At 40.2% G+C, this 20,681-nt stretch overlaps 1 protein-coding gene across 1 annotated transcript in view; it reads right to left on the reverse strand.

Annotated features, from left to right (window-relative positions):
- LOC123741876 (NLR family CARD domain-containing protein 3-like) overlaps positions 1 to 20,621 on the reverse strand; it is a gene marked incomplete at its 5' end in the record, with an annotated part of 25,276 nt that extends 4,655 nt beyond the window's left edge. The window contains 4 exons of the mRNA XM_045716107.1: positions 1,465 to 1,579; positions 17,626 to 17,799; positions 18,227 to 20,015; positions 20,402 to 20,621. Coding sequence (XP_045572063.1) covers positions 1,465 to 1,579; positions 17,626 to 17,799; positions 18,227 to 20,015; positions 20,402 to 20,621 — 2,298 coding nt within the window. The remainder of the gene's footprint in view (positions 1 to 1,464; positions 1,580 to 17,625; positions 17,800 to 18,226; positions 20,016 to 20,401) is intronic.
- Between the last annotated feature and the right edge of the window lie 60 nt (positions 20,622 to 20,681).

A 20,681-nucleotide genomic window follows, 5' to 3' on the forward strand; every position in this document is an offset into this window, starting at 1 on the left:
TTTATGAGAAAAATGGCATAAAAATAGATTTTAAACAGCGGTTGACATGCTTCAAGTACGGTAATGGAATAGAATTAGAATTTTTTGTCACGAATTGCGCCATGCTCGTCACCCTTCTTTACCCTTTCGGATAGTGTCTTGAACGCATCGAACAAAACGCCGCTGTTTGGATATAACAATGGATTATTTTGAACCAAACCAACATTTGTTATTGAAGTAGAAGTCCTGGGAGTGCATTCTGACGAAGACAGCAAAGGTAATAACATTTTTCTTATAGTAAATCTGACTTTGGTGAGTACCACACTTGGTGGGTGTCTAAATAGCTAGCCCTGTAATGCCGGGCTATCTACTCAGAATATTGCAAAATGTGCTTTCACCGAAAAGCTATTTTAAAATCTGACATATCGAGTGCATAGAGGAGTTATGTATCTATAATTCTTAAAATAATTGTTATGCTTTTTGTGAACGTTTATCGTGAGTAATTTAGTAAATTCACCGGCAGTGTTCGGTGGGAATGCTAGTCACATGCTAGTCACATGCTAATGTAAAAAAGCTGGTTTTTGATATAAATATGAACTTGATTGAACAAAACATGCATGTATTGTGTAACATAATGCCCTAGGTTTGTCATCTGATGAAGATCATCAAAGGTTAGTGCTGCATTTAGCTGTGGTTTGGGTTTATGTGACATTATATGCTAGCTTGAAAAATGGGTGTCTGATTATTTCTGGCTGGGTACTCTGCTGACATAATCTAATGTTTTGCTTTCGTTGTAAAGCCTTTTTGAAATCGGACAGTGTGGTTAGATTAACGAGAGTCTTGTCTTTAAAATGGTGTAAAATAGTCATATGTTTGAGAAATTGAAGTTTTGCATTTTTTGAGGTTTTTTGAATAACGCGCCACAGGATTACACTGGCTGTTACGTAGGTGGGACGATTTGGTGCCACCTGCCTTAGAGAGGTTAAAGAAGTCATATGTTTCCTGACCAATTCACTCATAGTGTATTAAATTAGTCAAAAGTTTAGTATTTGGTTCCATATTCTTTGACTGCAATGACTACATCAAGCTAACCTCTCACCATTACCAATAACAGAGGATACAACAAAACATGCTAACCTCTCACCATTACCAATAACAGAGGATACAACAAAACATGCTAACCTCTCACCATTACCAATAACAGAGGATACAACAAAACATGCTAACCTCTCACCATTACCAATAACAGGCTACAACAAAACATGCTAACCTCTCACCATTACCAATAACAGAGTCTACAACAAAACATGCTAACCTCTCACCATTACCAATGACAGAGGCTACAACAAAACATGCTAACCTCTCACCATTACCAATAACAGAGACTACAACGAAACACTTGTTGACCAACTACAGGAATACTGACCTCAGAGTCTCCAGTCTGCAGTGTGGATCCTCCAGTCCAGCAGAGAGCAGTCTGACTCCTGAATCCTTCAGGTCATTGTTACTCAGGTCCAACTCTCTCAGGTGTGAGGGATTTGAACTGAGAACTGAGGCCAACACTTTACAGGATGTGTCTGTGAGTTTACAGCCAGTGAGTCTGCCAACACAGAAGAAATACAATGACAGACAGGTTGTATTAAAATGATACGCTTAGCTTTCTCTGTTTACACTGTTACCCGTTTACAAATACTGTGTTGGGTTTGACCTCAGAGCTGAGACCAGAGAAGCACAGCCTTCCTCTGTGACTAGACAGCCTGACAGCCTGCAAAGAGTCAAATCATATTAAAACCACCCTGCTATTCTTTGGTGGTGAAAATAGTGGCAGTATATTTCTTCAACATATTCAGATACATCAGTGTCCTGAAACCTGCCATATCTATTCAGAAATGAATGTATCATATTATAAATTACAAATTAACAACGTTTTGCCTGCAGATAGAAACATGTATAGTACAAATATTTGCGTAGACTGGCCAGACCAGTTTAAAAGCAGTATCTGTCAAAAGACAGACAGTGAGGTATCAGATTTAGATTGTATTGAGTATACAGTCCACACCATATCTATTTTGACAGTGAAGATAACATTTTAAATGTGGCTCTAAACTCCAACAATTTGGATTTCAGATCAAATGTTTCATATGAGGTGACAGTATATAATGTCACCTTTTATTTGAGGATATTTTCATACATATCTGTTTCACCATTTAGAAAAATGAAAGCACTTTATGCATCTAGTCCCCCTATTTAAAGAAGTCATATGTTTCCTGACCAATTCACTCATAGTGTATTAAATTAGTCAAAAGTTTAGTATTTGGTCCCATATTCTTTGACTGCAATGACTACATCAAGCCTGTGACTGCCATGATTGAGAAAGATCATGAATAATAATGAGTGAGAGAGGTACAGAGGCTACAACAAAACATGCTAACCTCTCACCATTACCAATAACAGAGACTACAACAAAACATGCTAACCTCTCACCATTACCAATAACAGAGGCTACAACAAAACATGCTAACCTCTCACCATTACCAATAACAGAGGATACAACAAAACATGCTAACCTCTCACCATTACCAATAACAGAGGCTACAGCAAAACATGCTAACCTCTCACCATTACCAATAACAGAGGCTACAACAAAACATGCTAACCTCTCATTTCTTCAAAAAGCATAATGCATTAACAACATTACAGTTTAGGAGAAATTCAATCATCTTTTAAATATAATACCAATTAATTATAACAAATAAACTCAATACTTGGTTCAAACAAGGATATTACACAAATATACAGTCAATAATACAGTAGAAAAATAAGTCTATATACAATGTGAGCAAATGAAGTGAAATAAGGGAGGTAAAGGCAAATAAAGGCCATGGTGGCGAAGTAAATACAATATAGCAAGTAAAACACTGGAATGGTAGATATGCAGTGGAAAAAAGTGCAAAGTAGAAATAATGGGGAGCAAAGGAGCTAAATAAATAAATACAGTAGGGGAAGAGGTAGTTGGGGTAAATTATAGATGGGCAATGTACAGGTGCAGTGATCTGTGAGCTGCTCCTACAGCTGGTGCTTAAAGCTAGTGAGGGAGATAAGTGTTTCCAGTTTTAGAGATTTTTTGTAGTTCGTTCCAGTCATTGGCAGCAGAGAACAGGAAGAAGAGGCGGCCGAAGGAGGAATTGGCTTTGGGGGTGACCAGGGAGATATACCTGCTGGAGCGCGTGCTACAGGTGGGTGCTGCTATGGTGACCAGCGAGCTGAGATAAGGGGGGACTTTACCTAGCAGGGTCTTGTGGATGACCTGGAGCCAGTGGGTTTGGCGACGAGTATGAAGCGAGGCCAGACCACGAGAGCGTACAGGTCGCAGTGGTGGGTAGTACAGTGGGGAGAAAAAGTATTTGATCCCCTGCTGATTTTGTACGTTTGCCCACTTACAAAGAAATGATCAGTCTATAATTTTAATGGTAGGTTTATTTGAACAGTGAGAGACAGAATAACAGCAAAAAAATCCAGAAAAACACATGTCAAAAATGTTATACAATTATTTGCATTTTAATGAGGGAAATAAGTATTTGACCCCTCTGCAAAACATGACTTAGTACTTGGTGGCAAAACCCTTGTTGGCAATCACAGAGATCAGACGTTTCTTGTAGTTGGCCACCAGGTTTGCACACATCTCAGGAGGGATTTTGTCCCACTCCTCTTTGCAGATCTTCTCCAAGTCATTAAGGTTTCAAGGCTGACGTTTGGCAACTTGAACCTTCATCTCCCCTCCACAGATTTTCTATGGGATTAAGGTCTGGAGACTGGCTAGGCCACTCCAGGACCTTAATGTGCTTCTTCTTGAGCCACTCCTTTGTTGCCTTGGCCATGTGTTTTGGGTCATTGTCATGCTGGAATACCCATCCACAACCCATTTTCAATGCCCTGGCTGAGGGAAGGAGGTTCTCACCCAAGATTTGACGGTACATGGCCCCGTCCATCGTCCCTTTGATGCGGTGAAGTTGTCCTGTCCCCTTAGCAGAAAAAACACCCCCAAAGCATAATGTTTCCACCTCCATGTTTGACGGTGGAGATGGTGTACTTGGGGTCATAGGCAGCATTCCTCCTCCTCCAAACACGGCGAGTTGAGTTGATGTCAAAGAGCTCTATTTTGGTCTCATCTGACCACAACACTTTCACCAGTTGTCCTCTGAGTCATTCAGATGTTCATTGGCAAACTTCAGACGGGCATGTATATGTATTCTTGAGCAGGGGGGACCTTGTGGGCGCTGCAGGATTTCAGTCCTTCACGGCGTAGTGTGTTACCAATTGTTTTCTTGGTGACTATGGTCCCAGCTGCCTTGAGATCATTGACAAGATCCTCCCGTGTAGTTCTGGGCTGATTCCTCACCGTTCTCATGATCATTGCAACTCCACGAGGTGAGATCTTGCATGGAGCCCCAGGCCGAGGGATATTGACAGTTCTTTTGTGTTTCTTCCATTTGCGAATAATCGCACCAAATGTTGTCACCTTCTCACCAAGCTGCTTGGCGATGGTCGTGTAGCCCATTCCAGCCTTGTGTAGGTCTACAATCTTGTCCCTGACATCCTTGGAGAGCTCTTTGGTCTTGGCCATGGTGGAGAGTTTGGAATCTGATTGATTGATTGCTTCTGTGGACAGGTGTCTTTTTTACAGGTAACAAGTTGCGGTTAGGAGCACTCCCTTTAAGAGTGTGCTCCTAATCTCAGCTCGTTACCTGTATAAAAGACACCTGGGAGCCAGAAATCTTTCTGATTGAGAGGGGGTCAAATACTTATTTCCCTCATTAAAATGCAAATCAATTTATAACATTTCTGACATGCGTTTTTCTGGATGTTTTTGTTGTTATTCTGTCTCTCACTGTTCAAATAAACCATTAAAATTATAGACTGATCCTTTCTTTGTCAGTGGGCAAACGTACAAAATCAGCAGGGGATCAAATACTTTTTTCCCCCACTGTATATGGGGCTTTGGTGACAAAACGGATGGCACTGTGATAGACTGCATTCAATTTATTGAGTAGGGTATTGGAGGCTATTTTGTAAATGACATCGCCGAAGTCGAGGATCGGTAGGATGGTCAGTTTTATAAGGGTATGTTTGGCCGCATGAGTGAAGGATGCTATGTTGTGAAATAGGAAGCCAATTCTAGATTTAACTTTGGATTGGATATGCTTATAGTGAGTCTGGAAGGAGAGTTTACAGTCTAACCAGACACCTAGGTATTTGTAGGTGTCCACATATTCTAAGTCAGAAGCGTCCAGAGTAGTGATGCTGGACGGGCGGGCAGGTGCAGGCAGCGATCGGTTGAAGAGCATGCATTTAGTTTTACTTGTATTTAAGAACAGTTGGAGGCCACGGAAGGAGAGCTGTATGGCATTGAAGCTCGTCTGGAGGTTAGTTAATACAGTGTCCAAAGAAGGGCCAGAAGTATACAGAATAACACCAATAACAGAGGGGGTCTGATATTTGTGCCTCTGTAACTTTCTCATTCATCATTATTCACGATTCATTCATGATTATTCATAATCATGGTAGCATCCACATGAATGTAGAAGTGTTCAGAAACATCTTCTATTCTTACTGACAATACAAGTGAAGTGACTCCAAAATGACAGGATATTATTCACCATTCAGTTTCTTTTTGGAAAAACATCATCCAAAACACAACCAAGACAAACTGAAAAATGAATTCAACAAGTTTGTAGAATCACAAGCTTGATGTAATCACTGCAGGCATGGAATATGGTACAACTACTAAACTTATGACTACTTTAATACAATATAAGTGAATTTGTCCAAATAATTAAGACTTCTTCAAATAGGAGAATTAAGTACAGAAAGTGCTTTAATTTGTAAATGGTAAAACAGCTATGTATGAAAATACCCTCAAATAAAAGGTGACATTCTGTACTGTCACCTAATATGAAACATCTCAAATCCAAAATGCTGGAGCATAGCACCAAATTTAAAACTGTAAGCTTCACTGTCCAAACACATCTGGTGTGGACTATGTGTGCCTGGTAAACACATGTGGATCTGGTGAACAGTTATCACTTGTTGACCAACTACAGGAATACTGACCTCAGAGTCTCCAGTCTGCAGTGTGGATCCTCCAGTACAGCAGAGAGCAGCTTCACTCCTGAATCCTTCAGGTCATTGTTACTCAGGTACAGCTCTCTCAGGTGTGAGGGGTTTGACCTCAGAGCTGAGACCAGAGAAGCACAGCCTTCCTCTGTGACTAGACAGCCTGACAGCCTGCAAAGAGTCAAATCAAATTAAAATCACACTGCTATTCTTTGGTGGTGAAAATAGTGGCAGTATAATTTTTCAACATTTTTCAGATATCAGTGTCCTGAAACCTGCCATATCTATTCGTAAATTAATGTATCATCATTAAAAAATGACAAATGATCAAAGTATTGCCTGCAGATAGAAACATGTATAGTACAAATATTTGAGTAGACTGACCAGACCAGTTTAAAAGCAGTATCAGTCAAAAGACAGACAGTGAGGTATCAGATTTAGATTGTATTGAGTATACAGTCCACACCATAGCTATTTTGACAATGAAGCAAACATTTTAAATGTGGCTCTATACTCCAACATTTTGGATTTCAGATCAAATGTTTCATATGAGGTGACAGTATACAATGTCACCTTTTATTTGAGGGTATTTTAATACATACAGTTGAAGTCAGAAGTTTACATATACCTTAGCCAAATACATTTAAACTCCATTTTTACAATTCCTGACATTTAATCCTAATAAAAATTCCCTGGCTTAGGTCAGTTAGGATCACCACTTTATTTTAAGAATGTGAAATGTCAGAATAATAGTAGAGAGAATGATTTATTTCAGCTTTTATTTCTTTCATCACATTCCCAGTGGGTCAGAAGTTTACATACACTCAATTAGTATTTGGTAGCATTGCCTTTAAATGGTTTAACTTGGGTTAAACGTTTCAGGTAGCCTTCCACAAGCTTCACACAATAAGTTGAGTGAATTTTGGCCCATTCCTCCTGACAGAGCTGGTGTAACTGAGTCAGGTTTGTAGGCCTCTTGCTCGCACACGCTTTTTCAGTTCTGCCCACAAATTTTCTATAGGATTGAGGTCAAGGTTTTGTGATGGCCACTCCAATACCTTGACTTTGTTGTCCTTAATCCATTTTGCCACAACTTTGGAAGTATGCTTGGGGTCATTGTCCATTTGGAAGACCCATTTGTGACCAAGCTTTAACTTCCTGACTGATGTCTCGAGATGTTGCTTCAATATATCCACAATTTTCCTGCCTCATGATGCCATCTATTTTGTGAAGTGCGCCAGTCCCTACTGCAGCAAAGCACCCCCACAACATGATGCTGCCACCGCCGTGCTTCACAGTTGGGATGGTATGATGGCTGTGTGGTCCCATGGTGTTTAGACTTGCGTACTATTGATTGAACGTGTTACCTTCAGGCGTTTGGAAATTGCTCCCAAGGATGAAGCAGACTTGTGGAGGTCTACAATTTTTCTGAGATGTTGGCTGATTCCTTTTCATTTTCCCATGATGTCAAGCAAAGAGGCACTGAGTTTGAAGGTAGGCCTTGAAATACATCCAAATTATGTCAATTAGTCTATCAGATGCTTCTAAAGCCATGACATAATTTTCTGGAATTTTCCAAGCTGTTTAAAGGCACAGTCAACTTAGTGTATGTAAACTTCTGACCCACTGGAATTGTGATACAGTGAATTATAAGTGAAATAATCTGTCTGTAATCAATTGTTTCAAAAATTACTTGTGTCATGCACAAGGTAGATGTCCTAACCGACTTGCCAAAACTATATAGTTTGTTAACAAGAAATTTGTGGAGAGGTTCAAAAACACGTTTTAATGACTCCAACCTAAGTGTATGTACACTTCCGACTTCAACTGTATGTGTTTCACGATTAAAAATTAAATTCTGATGATGCCATGATTAAGAAAAATCATGAATGAATCATGAATCTGAATGAGTGAGAAAGTTAAGAGGCTAAAACAAAACATGCTAACCTCTCACCATTACCAATAGCAGAGGCTACAACAAAACATGCTAACCTCTCACCATTACCAATAGCAGAGGCTACAACAAAACATGCTAACCTCTCACCACTACCAATAACAGAGGCTACAACAAAACATGCTAACCTCTCACCAATACCAATAACAGAGACTACAACAAAACATGCTAACCTCTCACCATTACCAATAACAGAGGCTACAACAAAACATGCTAACCACTCACCATTACCAATAACAGAGACTACAACAAAACATGCTAACCTCTCACCATTACCAATAACAGAGGCTACAACAAAACATGCTAACCTCTCACCATTACCAATAACAGAGGCTACAACAAAACATGCTAACCTCTCACCATTACCAATAACAGAGGCTACAACAAAACATGCTAACCTCTCACCATTACCAATAACAGAGGCTACAACAAAACATGCTAACCACTCACCATTACCAATAACAGAAGCTACAACAAAACATGCTAACCTCTCACCATTACCAATAACAGAGGCTACAACAAAACATGTGATCAGAATTCAGGTGACTGGGATCTGGAGAGTGAGCTGCGTTCAGGGGGATCTATGTGTTTGAGAGTGTGAGCTGGAAGCAGACGTTACACCATCCACCATTTTAATATTGGGCAAAACACAACCCAAAACACAACCAAAACAAACTGCAAAATCAATCAACGAGTTTGAGTCACAAGCTTGATGTAGTCGCTGCGTTCAAGGAATATCGGATCAAATACTCAACTTGTGACTACTTTAAGACACTATGAGTGAATTGGTCAGAAAACATATGACTTCTTTAAATAGGGGGACTAGATACATAAAGTGCTTTAATTTTTCTAAATGGTGAAACAGATATGTATGAAAATATCCTCAAATAAAAGGTGACATTATATACTGTCACCTCATATGAAACATTTGATCTGAAATCCAAAATGTTGGAGTTTAGAGCCACATTTAAAATGTTATCTTCACTGTCAAAATAGATGGTGTGGACTGTATACTCAATACAATCTAAATCTGATACATGTACCAATAACAGGGGATACAACAAAACATGCTAACCTCTCACCATTACCAATTTATTTATTTATTTCACCTTTATTTAACCAGGTAGGCAAGTTGAGAACAAGTTCTCATTTACAATTGCGACCTGGCCAAGATAAAGCAAAGCAGTTCGACACATACAACACAGAGTAACACATGGAGTTAAACAAATGTAACCCTCTCACCAGGCTTGAATATGACTCTCACAATATTAACATATGTAGAGTATCTCAGCAGCATGGGACTTTAGGTGAGAAGGACATCTCCAATAAGAATTCCTATTGTAAACTATCTAGGGTTATGACAATAGGGTATTAACTTCAGATGAAATGATTATAGGTTTCTGTTATTGAATCAGGATAAACCATCCCATGCATTAAATTGAAACAATTAATGACTCCACCAAGGCAACATACATAACGTTCCATAGGTGTATTAAAACATTTTCAACCACAAATACATGTTCAGACACAACATCAAAAGAAATTTCAAAAATAATAAACCCCAATGAGTCGTGCACAACCCGTGTCCAAATTAAGCACCTCACATTGTGGTTACTCACTACTTGGTAGATATTCCCTCAGCGAAGTATGGCAGTTCCATGCAGGTTTCCTCACAAAGTCCAAGGCAAGCACAGCTACCCATGCAGACAGTACTCCTTAGCCGTAACCGATATCCCCATGGCAACACGAACTCGTTAAGCTTCCCAAGCAATTATCTCCCGGTGTCACACGATGCTAGGCTAACCTCTAGGCTGGCTAATACCTCCACGACGAGTCGGTAGCTTCAGTCTTTACTAAGTTTTAACTAAATTATAACAACTCTTTTATTAAATAAAACATGTATTTCCCTTCATGTCTTAGTAGCTATGGGTTTTGTTGTAGTTCTGTCGTCTTCTTTTATAATTTTTTCTTCACCAACCGTCCTGAGGTAAAACGTCCATCCTTTCATCAACGTCTTTTCCCCTCCCGTTAACCAGGTCAACTCCCATTGGCCACAACATAACAAGCGACCTTATTGGTCAAAACGTAAACTTCAAAGTAAAACAAACTATTCACTTATACATTAAATAAATATTTCTTCAAAAAGCATAATGCATTAACAACATTACAGTTTAGGAGCAATTCAATCATCTTTTAAATATAATACCAATTAATTATAACAAATAAACTCAACACTTGGTTCAAACAAGGATATTACACAAACATACAGTCAATAATACAGTAGAAAAATAAGTCTATATACAATGTGAGCAAATGAAGTGAAATAAGGGAGGTAAAGGCAAAAAAAGGCCATGGTGGCAAAGTAAATACAATATAGCAAGTAAAACACTGGAATGGTAGATATGCAGTGGAAGAAAGTGCAAAGTAGAAATAATGGGGAGAAAAAGGAGCTAAATAAATAAATACAGTAGGGGAAGAAGTAGTTGGGCTAAATTATAGATGGGCTATGTACAGGTGCAGTAATCTGTGAGCTGCTCTGACAGCTGGTGCTTAAAGCTAGTGAGGGAGATAAGTGTTTCCAGTTTTAGAGATTTTTGTAGTTTGTTCCAGTCATTGGCAGCAGAGAACTGGAAGAAGAGGCGGCCGAAGGAGGAATTGGCTTTGGGGGTGACCAGAGAGATATACCTGCTGGAGCGCGTGCTACAGGTGGGTGCTGCTATGGTGACCAGTGAGCTGAGATAAGGGGGGACTTTACCTAGCAGGGTCTTGTAGATGACCTGGAGCCAGTGGGTTTAGCAACGAGTATGAAGCGAGGGCCAGACAACGAGAGCGTACAGGTCGCAGTGGTGGGAAGTACAGTGGGGGAAAAAAGTATTTGATCCCCTGCTTATTTGGTACGTTTGCCCACTGACAAAGAAATGATCAGTCTATAATTTTAATGGTAGGTTTATTTGAACAGTGAGAGACAGAATAACAGCAAAAAAATCAAGAAAAACGCATGTCAAAAATGTTATACAATTATTTGCATTTTAATGAGGGAAATAAGTATTTGACCCCTCTGCAAAACATGACACAGTACTTGGTGGCAAAACCCTTGTTGGCAATCACAGAGGTCAGACGTTTCTTGTAGTTGGCCACAAGGTTTGCACACATCTCAGGAGGGATTTTGTCCCACTCCTCTTTGCAGATCTTCTCCAAGTCATTAAGGTTTCGAGGCTGACGTTTGGCAACTCGAACCTTCTGCTCCCTCCACAGATTGTCTATGGGATTAAGGTCTGGAGACTGGCTAGGCCACTCCAGCACCTTAATGTGCTTCTTCTTGAGCCACTCCTTTGTTGCCTTGGCCGTGTGTTTTGGGTCATTGTCATGCTGGAATACCCATCCACAACCCATTTTCAATGCCCTGGCTGAGGGAAGGAGGTTCTCACCCAAGATTTGACGGTACATGGCCCCGTCTATCGTCCCTTTGATGCAGTGAAGTTGTCCTGTCCCCTTAGCAGAAAAAACACCCCCAAAACATAATGTTTCCACCTCCATGTTTGACGGTGGAGATGGTGTTCTTGGGGTCATAGGCAGCAATCCTCCTCCTCCAAACACGGCGAGTTGAGTTGATGTCAAAGAGCTCCATTTTGGTCTCATCTGACCACAACATTTTCACCCAGTTGTCCTCGGAATCATTCAGATGTTCATTGGCAAACTTCAGACGGGCATGTATATGTGCTTTCTTGAGCAGGGGGACCTTGCGGGCGCTGCAGGATTTCAGTCCTTCACGGCGTAGTGTGTTACCAATTGTTTTCTTGGTGACTATGGTCCCAGCTGCCTGACATCCTTGGAGAGCTCTTTGGTCTTGGCCATGGTGGAGAGTTTGGAATCTGATTGATTGATTGCTTCTGTGGACAGGTGTCTTTTATTACAGGTAACAAGTTGCGGTTAGGAGCACTCCCTTTAACCTGTTTAGGATAGGGGGCAGTATTTTCACGGCCGGATAAAAAACATACCCTATTTAATCTGGTTATTACTCCTGCCCAGAAACTAGAATATGCATATAATTGTTTGATTTGGATAGAAAACACCCTAAAGTTTCTAAAACTGTTTGAATGGTGTCTGTGAGTATAACAGAACTCATATGGCAGGCCAAAACCTGAGAAGATTCTAAACAGGAAGTGCCCTGTCTGACCATTTCTTGGCCTTCTATAGCCTCTTTATCAAAAAACAGAGGATCTCTGCTGTAACGTGACATTTTCTAAGACTCCCATAGGCTCTCAGAAGGTGCCAGAACGTTGAATGATGACTGCAGTCCCTGGCTGAAAAACAGTAGCGCATTTGGATAGTGGTCGATGTGAGAACAATGAAACGGGCGAGCGCATGCACGTGAAGAGTCCATTTTACATTTTCAGTCTTTGAACGAAACGACGTCTCCCGGTCGGAATATTATCGCTAATTTACGAGAAAAATCGCATAAAAATTGATTTTAAACAGCGTTTGATATGCTTCGAAGTACGGTAATGGAATATTTTATATTTTCAATTTTTTTGTCAAGATATGCGCCGGCGCGTCACCCTTTGGATAGTGTCTTGAACGCAAGAACAAAACGCCGCTATTTGGATATAACTATGGATTATTTGGAACCAAAACAACATTGGGTGTAATCTAGAAGTCCTGGGAGTGCATTCTGACAAAGAACAGCAAAGGTAATCCAATTTTTCTTATAGTAAATCTGAGTATGGTGAGTGCCAAACTTGGTGCGTGTCAAAATAGCTAGCCAGGATGGCCGGGCTATCTACTCAGAATATTGCAAAATGTGCTTTCACCGAAAAGCTATTTTAAAATCGGACATAGCGATTGCATAAAGGAGTTCTGTATCTGTAATTCTTTAAATAATTGTTATGTTTTTTGTGAACGTTTATCGTGAGTAATTTAGTAAATTCACCGGAAGTTTCGGTAGGTATGCTAGTTCTGAACGTCACATGCTAATGTAAAAAGCTGTTTTTTGATATAAATATGAACTTGATTGAACAAAACATGCATGTATTGTATAACATAATGTCCTAGGAGTGTCATCTGATGAAGATCATCAAAGGTTAGTGCTGCATTTAGCTGTGGTTTTGTTTTTTGTGACATATATGCTAGCTTGAAAATGGGTGTGAATTATTTCTGGCTGGGTACTCTCCTGAAATAATCTAATGTTTTGCTTTTGTTGTAAAGCCTTTTTGAAATCGGACAATGTGGTTAGATAAAGGAGAGTCTTGTCTTTAAAATGGTGTAAAATAGTCATATGTTTGGGATTTTTTGAGGACTTTGTAATTCGCGCCACACCATATCATTGGATATTGGAGCGGTGTTCCGCTAGCGGAACATCTAGATGTAAGAGGTTTTAAGAGTGTGCTCCTAATCTCAGCTCGTTACCTGTATAAAAGACACCTGGGAGCCAGAAATCTTTCTGATTGAGAGGGGGTCAAATACTTATTTCCCTCATTAAAATGCAAATCAATTTATAACATTTCTGACATGAGTTTTTCTGGATGTTTTTGTTGTTATTCTGTCTCTCACTGTTCAAATAAACCATTAAAATTATAGACTGATCATTTCTTTGTCAGTGGACAAACGTACAAAATCAGCAGGGGATCAAATACTTTTTTCCCCCACTGTATATGGGGCTTTGGTGACAAAATAGATGGCACTGTGATAGACTGCATCCAATTTATTGAGTAGGGTATTGGAGGCTATTTTGTAAATGACATCGCCGAAGTCGAGTATCGGTAGGATGGTCAGTTTTATAAGGGTATGTTTGGCAGCATGAGTGAAGGATGCTATGTTGCGAAATAGGAAGCCAATTCTAGATTTAATTTTGGATTGGAGATGCTTATAGTGAGTCTGGAAGGAGAGTTTACAGTCTAACCAGACACCTAGGTATTTGTAGTTGTCCACATATTCTAAGTCAGAACCGTCCAGAGTAGTGATGCTGGACAGGCGGGCAGGTGCAGGCAGCGATCGGTTGAAGAGCATGCATTTAGTTTTACTTGTATTTAAGAGCAGTTGGAGGCCACGGAAGGAGAGTTGTATGGCATTGAAGCTCGTCTAGAGGTTAGTTAACACAGTGTCCAAAGAAGGGCCAGAAGTATACAGAATAACACCAATAACAGAGGGGGTCTGATCTTTGTGCCTCTGTAACTTTCTCATTTATCATTATTCACGATTCATTCATGATTATTCATAATCATGGTAGCATCCACATGAATGTAGAAGTGTTCAGAAACATGTAATATTCTTACTGACAATACAAGTGAAGTGACTCCAAAATGACAGGACATTATTCACCATTCAGTTTCTATTAGGAAAAACATAATCCAAAACACAACCAAGACAAACTGCAAATGCATTCAACAAGTTAGTAGAATCACAAGCTTGATGTTATCACTGCAGGCATGGAACTAAATACTAAACTTATGACAACTTTAATACAATATAAGTGAATTTGTCCGAATATGTACAACTTTTTCAAATGGGAGAACTAAATACATAAAGTGCTTTCCTTTCTTAACAGTAACACAGCTATGTATGAAAATACCCTCAAATAAAAGGTGACATTCTGTACTGTCACCTAATAAGAAACATTCTACCTCATATCCAAAATGCTGGAGCATAGCACCACATTTAAAACTGTAAGCTTCACTGTCCAAACACATATGGTGTGGACTATGTGTGCCTGGTAAACACATGTGGATCTGGTGAACAGTTATCACTTGTTGACCAACTACAGGAATACTGACCTCAGAGTCTCCAGTTTACAGTGGGGATTCCCCAGTCCAGCAGAGAGCAGCTTCACTCCTGAATCCTTCAGGTCATTGTTACTCAGGTCCAGCTCTCTCAGGTGTGAGGGGTTTGAACTGAGAACTGAGACCAGAGAATCACAGCCTTCCTCTGTGACTCCACAGCCTGACAGCCTGCAAAGAGTCAAATCATATTAAAATCACACTGCTATGCTTTGATGGTGAAAATAGTGGCAGTATCCTTTTTCAACATATTCAGATATCAGTGTCCTGAAACCTTCCATATCTATTCGTAAATGAATGTATCATCATTAAAAATGACAAATTATCAAAGTTTTGCCTGCAGATAGAAACATGTATAGTACAAATATTTGAGTAGACTGACCAGACCAGTTTAAAAAGCAGTATCAGTCAAAAGACAGACAGTGAGGTATCAGATTTAGATTGTATTGAGTATACAGTCCACACATATCTATTTTGACAGTGAAGATAACATTTTAAATGTGGCTCTAAACTCCAACATTTTGGATTTCAGATCAAATGTTTCATATGAGGTGACAGTATACAATGTCACCTTTTATTTGAGGGTATTTTAATACATACAGTTGAAGTCAGAAGTCTACATACACCTTAGCCAAATACATTTAAACTCAATTTTTACAATTCCTGACATTTAATCCTAATAAAAATTCCCTGTCTTAGGTCAGTTAGGATCACCACTTTATTTTAAGAATGTGAAATGTCAGAATAATAGTAGAGAGAATGATTTATTTCAGCTTTTATTTCTTTCATCACATTCCCAGTGGGTCAGAAGTTGACATACACTCAATTAGTATTTGGTAGAATTGCCTTTAAATGGTTTAACTTGGGTTAAACGTTTCGGGTAGCCTTCCACAAGCTTCCCACAATAAGTTGGGTGAATTTTGTCCCATTCCTCCTGACAGAGCTGGTGTAACTGAGTCAGGTTTGTAGGCCTCCTTGCTCACACACGCTTTTTAATTCTGGCCACAAATGTTCTATAGTATTGAGGTCAGGGCTTTGTGATGGCCACTCCAATACCTTGACTTTGTTGTCCTTAAGCCATTTTGCCACAACTTTGGAAGTATCGTTGGGGTCATTTTCCATTTGGAAGACCCATTTGTGACCAAGCTTTAACTTCCTGACTGATGTCTCGAGATGTTGCTTCAATATATCCACAATTTTCCTTCCTCGTGATTCCATCTATTTTGTGAAGTGCACCAGTCCCTCCTGCAGCAAAGCACCCCCACAACATGATGCTGCCACCGCCGTGCTTCACAGTTGGGATGGTATGATGGCTGTGTGGTCCCATGGTGTTTAGACTTGCGTACTATTGATTGAACGTGTTACCTTCAGGCGTTTGGAAATTGCTCCCAAGGATGAAGCAGACTTGTGGAGGTCTACAATCTTTTTTTCTGAGATTTTGGCTGATTCCTTTTCATTTTCCCATGATGTCAAGCAAAGAGGCACTGAGTTTGAAGGTAGGCCTTGAAATACATCCAAATTATGTCAATTAGTCTATCAGATGCTTCTAAAGCCATAACATCATTTTCTGGAATTTTCCAAGCTGTTTAAAGGCACAGTCAACTTAGTCTATGTAAACTTCTGACCCACTGGAATTGTGATACAGTGAATTATAAGTGAAATAATCTGTCTGTAAACAATTGTTTCAAAAATTACTTGTGTCATGCACAAAGTAGATGTCCTAACCGACTTGCCAAAACTATAGTTTGTTAACAAGAAATTTGTGGAGTGGTTGAAAACACGTTTTAATGACTCCAACCTAAGTGTATGTACACTTCCGACTTCAACTGTATGTGATTCACGATTAAAAACGAAATTTTGATGATGCCATGATTAAGAAGAATCATGAATGAATCATGAATCATAATGAGTGAGAAAGTTACAGAGGCCACAACAAAACATGCTAACCTCTCACCATTACCAATAACAGAGGCTACAACAAAACATGCTAACCTCTCACCATTACCAATAACAGAGACTACAAGAAAACATACTAACCTCTCACCATTACCAATAACAGAGGCTACACAAACATGCTAACCTCTCACCATTACCAATAACAGAGGGGGTTTGATCTTTGTTAGTAGAATCACAAGCCTCACTGCAGGTGTCAGGAATCCCGCTTCCTGAGTCTGTTTCTGCCTGAGCTGACTGTTTTCTGTTTGGTGTCTAAGGTTTCGTTCAGAAACCTGTCTGGTTGCCAGGCGACGAAGTTAGGCGGGAGATCTAGTGATTACCATACACCTGCATCTCATCAACCTTCTGCACACCTGGTCCTGATCATCACCTCTTCATAAGCCCTGAGCTGACATCCATTCCCTGCTGGATCGTTAGCAACGAACAGCCTCATGTTTCCTGAGCTAGTCTTGTTGTTTTGTTCTTGTTACTGGTTACTCACTCCCCGTTTACTCTGTCTACAGTCATCCTCCCGGAACATTCAACTCCCTTGCCTGGCCGTCGGTGGATACAGTGACGTCATTGAATCCACCCATCTACTCTCATCAACTCACCTCCGCTGCCGCTCCGTCTCCTGGATCACTCAAATTACACTTCAAGACTACCAATAAATAGTCACCTTCATTTTACTCACCTGGTCTGCTTCTGGCTTCTGTCTTAGAGAAACGTGACAGCAGGCATGGAATATGGGACAACATGCTAAACTTATGACTACTTTAATACACTATAAGTAATATGTCCGAATAATTACGACTTTTTCAAATGGGAGAACTACATGCATAAAGTACTTTCATATCTGATAATACTGACCTCAGAGTCTCCAGTTTACAGTGGGGATTCCCCAGTCCAGCAGAGAGCAGCTTCACTCCTGAATCCTTCAGGTCATTGTTACTTAGGTCCAGATCTCTCAGGTGTGAGGGGTTTGAACTGAGAACTGAGGCCAACACTTTACAGGATGTGTCTGTGAGTTTACAGCCAGTGAGTCTGCAAACACAGAAGAAATACAATGACAGACAGGTTGTATTAAAATGATACGCTTAGCTTTCTCTGTTTACGCTGTTACCCATTTACAAATAATGTGTTGGGTTTGACCTCAGAGCTGAGACCAGAGAAGCACAGCCTTCCTCTGTGACTCCACAGCCTGACAAAGAGATCATGACTTCAAACACATTGTTAATTTAGTGTAGAAGGACAATGGCAGATGCATTTGGTTAATTCTCCCAAACAACATATAGATTCTTCTTCTGTCTCCTAGAGTTGTATGGTCATATTGTTATACTAATGTGAAAATCAATGCATTTATTCAATGTTTTCAATATAATATTAAACACATATTAGAATGCATATTTTTCTTTAACCTGAATATTTCTTCCTGATGATTAGTTTTTTATATGTCATTTTATGTACTCACAGAAATGCACTGGAGTCTTTGAACACTGGCAGCAGCCTCAGAAGACCTTCCTCTGATCTGGAGTATTTCTTCAGGTCAAACACATCCAGCTCCTTTTCTGAAGTCAGCAACACAAAGACCAGAGCTGACCACTGTGCAGGTGACAGGTTGGGTTTTGAGACACTTCCTGAGCTCAGGTAGCTTTGGATCTCCTCCACTAGAGAATGGTCATTCAGTTCATTCAGACAGTGGAACAGATTGATGCACCTCTCTGGAGAGGGATTCTCCCTGATCTTCTCCTTGATGTAGTTCACTGTGTCTTCATGGGTCTTTGAGCTACTTCTTGTCTTTGTCAGTAGACCTCGTAAGTGCTTCTGATTGGACTTCAGTGAGAGGCCCAGAAGGAAGCGGAGGAAAAGGTCCAGGTTTCCCATCTCACTGTGTAAGGCTTTATCCACAGCACTCTTGTAGAAAGAAACTTCAGGCTTTCTGAACAGCGCAGAAAGGTTCCTGGATGTTGATTGTGGTTTGTCCATTAGATTCTCATTGTTGTTGATGAATGAGAGGAACACATATACAGCAGCCAGAAACTCCTGAATGCTCAGATGCACGAAGCAGTACACCTTGTCCTGGTACAGAACACATTCCTCTTTAAAGAGCTGTGTGCACAATCCTGAGTACACCGAGGCTTCATTGACATCAATGCCAGCCTCTTTCAGGTCTTCTTCATAGAAAATCAGATTGCCATTCACAAGCTGTTGAAAAGCCAGTTTTCCCAGTGACAGAATGCTCTCTTTATTCCAGTGTGGACCTGTCTCTTCTTCCCCAAGATACTTTTCATCCTTCTGTTTGGTATAAAACTCCACAAGGTGTGTGTACATCTCAGTCAGAGTCTTCGGCATCTCTTCTCTCTTATGTTTCAGCATGTGTTCGAGGACTGTTGCAGAAATCCAACAGAAGACTGGAATGTGGCACATGATGTGGAGGCTCCTTGATGTCTTTATGTGTGAGAGGATTCTGCTGGCCAGGTCCTCATCACTGAATCTCTTTCTGAAGTACTCCTCCTTCTGTGGGTCATTGAACCCTCGTACCTCTGTCACCTGGTCAACACACCCTGAAGGGATCTTATTGGCTGCTGCAGGTCGGGTAGTTATCCAGAGGAGAGCAGAGGGAAGCAGATTTCCCTTGATGAGATTTGTCAGCAGAACATCCACTGAGGTTGACTCTGTGACGTCCCAACAGATCTTGTTCTTCTGGAAGTCTAGGGGCAGTCGGCACTCATCCAGACCATCAAAGATGAACACAACTTTGTACTTGTCGAAGTTTGACATTCCTGATTGTTTGGTTTCCATTGAAAAGTGATTAAGAAGTTCAATCAAAGTGTGTTTGTCCCCTTTCATCAAATTCAGCTCCCGGAAAGGGAATGAAAATATAAATTGGACATCCTGATTTGCTTTTCCTTCAGCCCAGTCCAGAATGAACTTCTGCACAGAGACTGTTTTTCCAATGCCAGCGACTCCCTTTGTCAGCACAGTTCTGATGAGTTTGTCTTGTCCAGTTAAGGGTTTGAAGATGTCGTTACATTTGATTGCAGTCTCTGGTCTTGCTTGTTTCCTGGTTGTTGTCTCAATCTGTCTCAGCTCATGTTCATTATTGACCTCTCCTGTTCCTCCCTCTGTGATGTAGAGCTCTGTGTAGATCTGATTGAGAAGTGTTGGGTTTCCTTGTTTAGCGATCCCCTCAAATACACATTGAACCTTCTTCTCTATATTAGATTTGAGTTCACGTTGGCAAATCACAGCAAGCTCATCTGAATGAAGAAATAGCACAGAGGATATTAATATTATGTCTGTTTTAATGCCTACAGTATTGTAGGACTGTTATAACATTTTAAATCATAATCATTTATTCTCTTAACTGTCTATATAAATGTGTAAATGTTTTCATAATGCATTACAGACTGGTGTGACTGATTATATTATTATTGGTATTATTGATGGTATTATTAATGTTGTCTCTCTCTCTCTCTCTACATTAATCAACACAACACATCCCTGCTGCTACTTGATGAGGTCACTAGGTGTTGTGTTAAGGCTGCTACAATATCATTGAGTTACACAGCTACTTTAGCTGTACTTTAGCCACAGCTTTTAAATGTTATAAAACAGCATTCATCATGAGGCAGACAGATCTTACATTTCTCCAGTGTGTCAGCAAGCTCCTTCTGGTCCATTTTCCTCAGGACGTGCAGTGTGATCTTCAGAGCCCCCTCTCTGGCACTGCTCTCCTGCTTCTCATCTTCAGCATCCACCACTTCCTTATCCTGCTTCTGACTCTCATAGCCTTCTGGGAGTTCTGGACTAAGAATCCTCTTGAACATCTTCAGCTCGTTCTTCACAAATGTCGTCATTTTCTCTTCAAGCAACTGAAATAAATGAAGTAAATAAGTTAAGCAAGAGAGGAAATGCTTTCTCAT

The sequence above is a fragment of the Salmo salar genome, chromosome ssa03 (assembly GCF_905237065.1).
Source record: "Salmo salar chromosome ssa03, Ssal_v3.1, whole genome shotgun sequence".
In the NCBI taxonomy this organism is placed as follows: domain Eukaryota; kingdom Metazoa; phylum Chordata; class Actinopteri; order Salmoniformes; family Salmonidae; genus Salmo; species Salmo salar.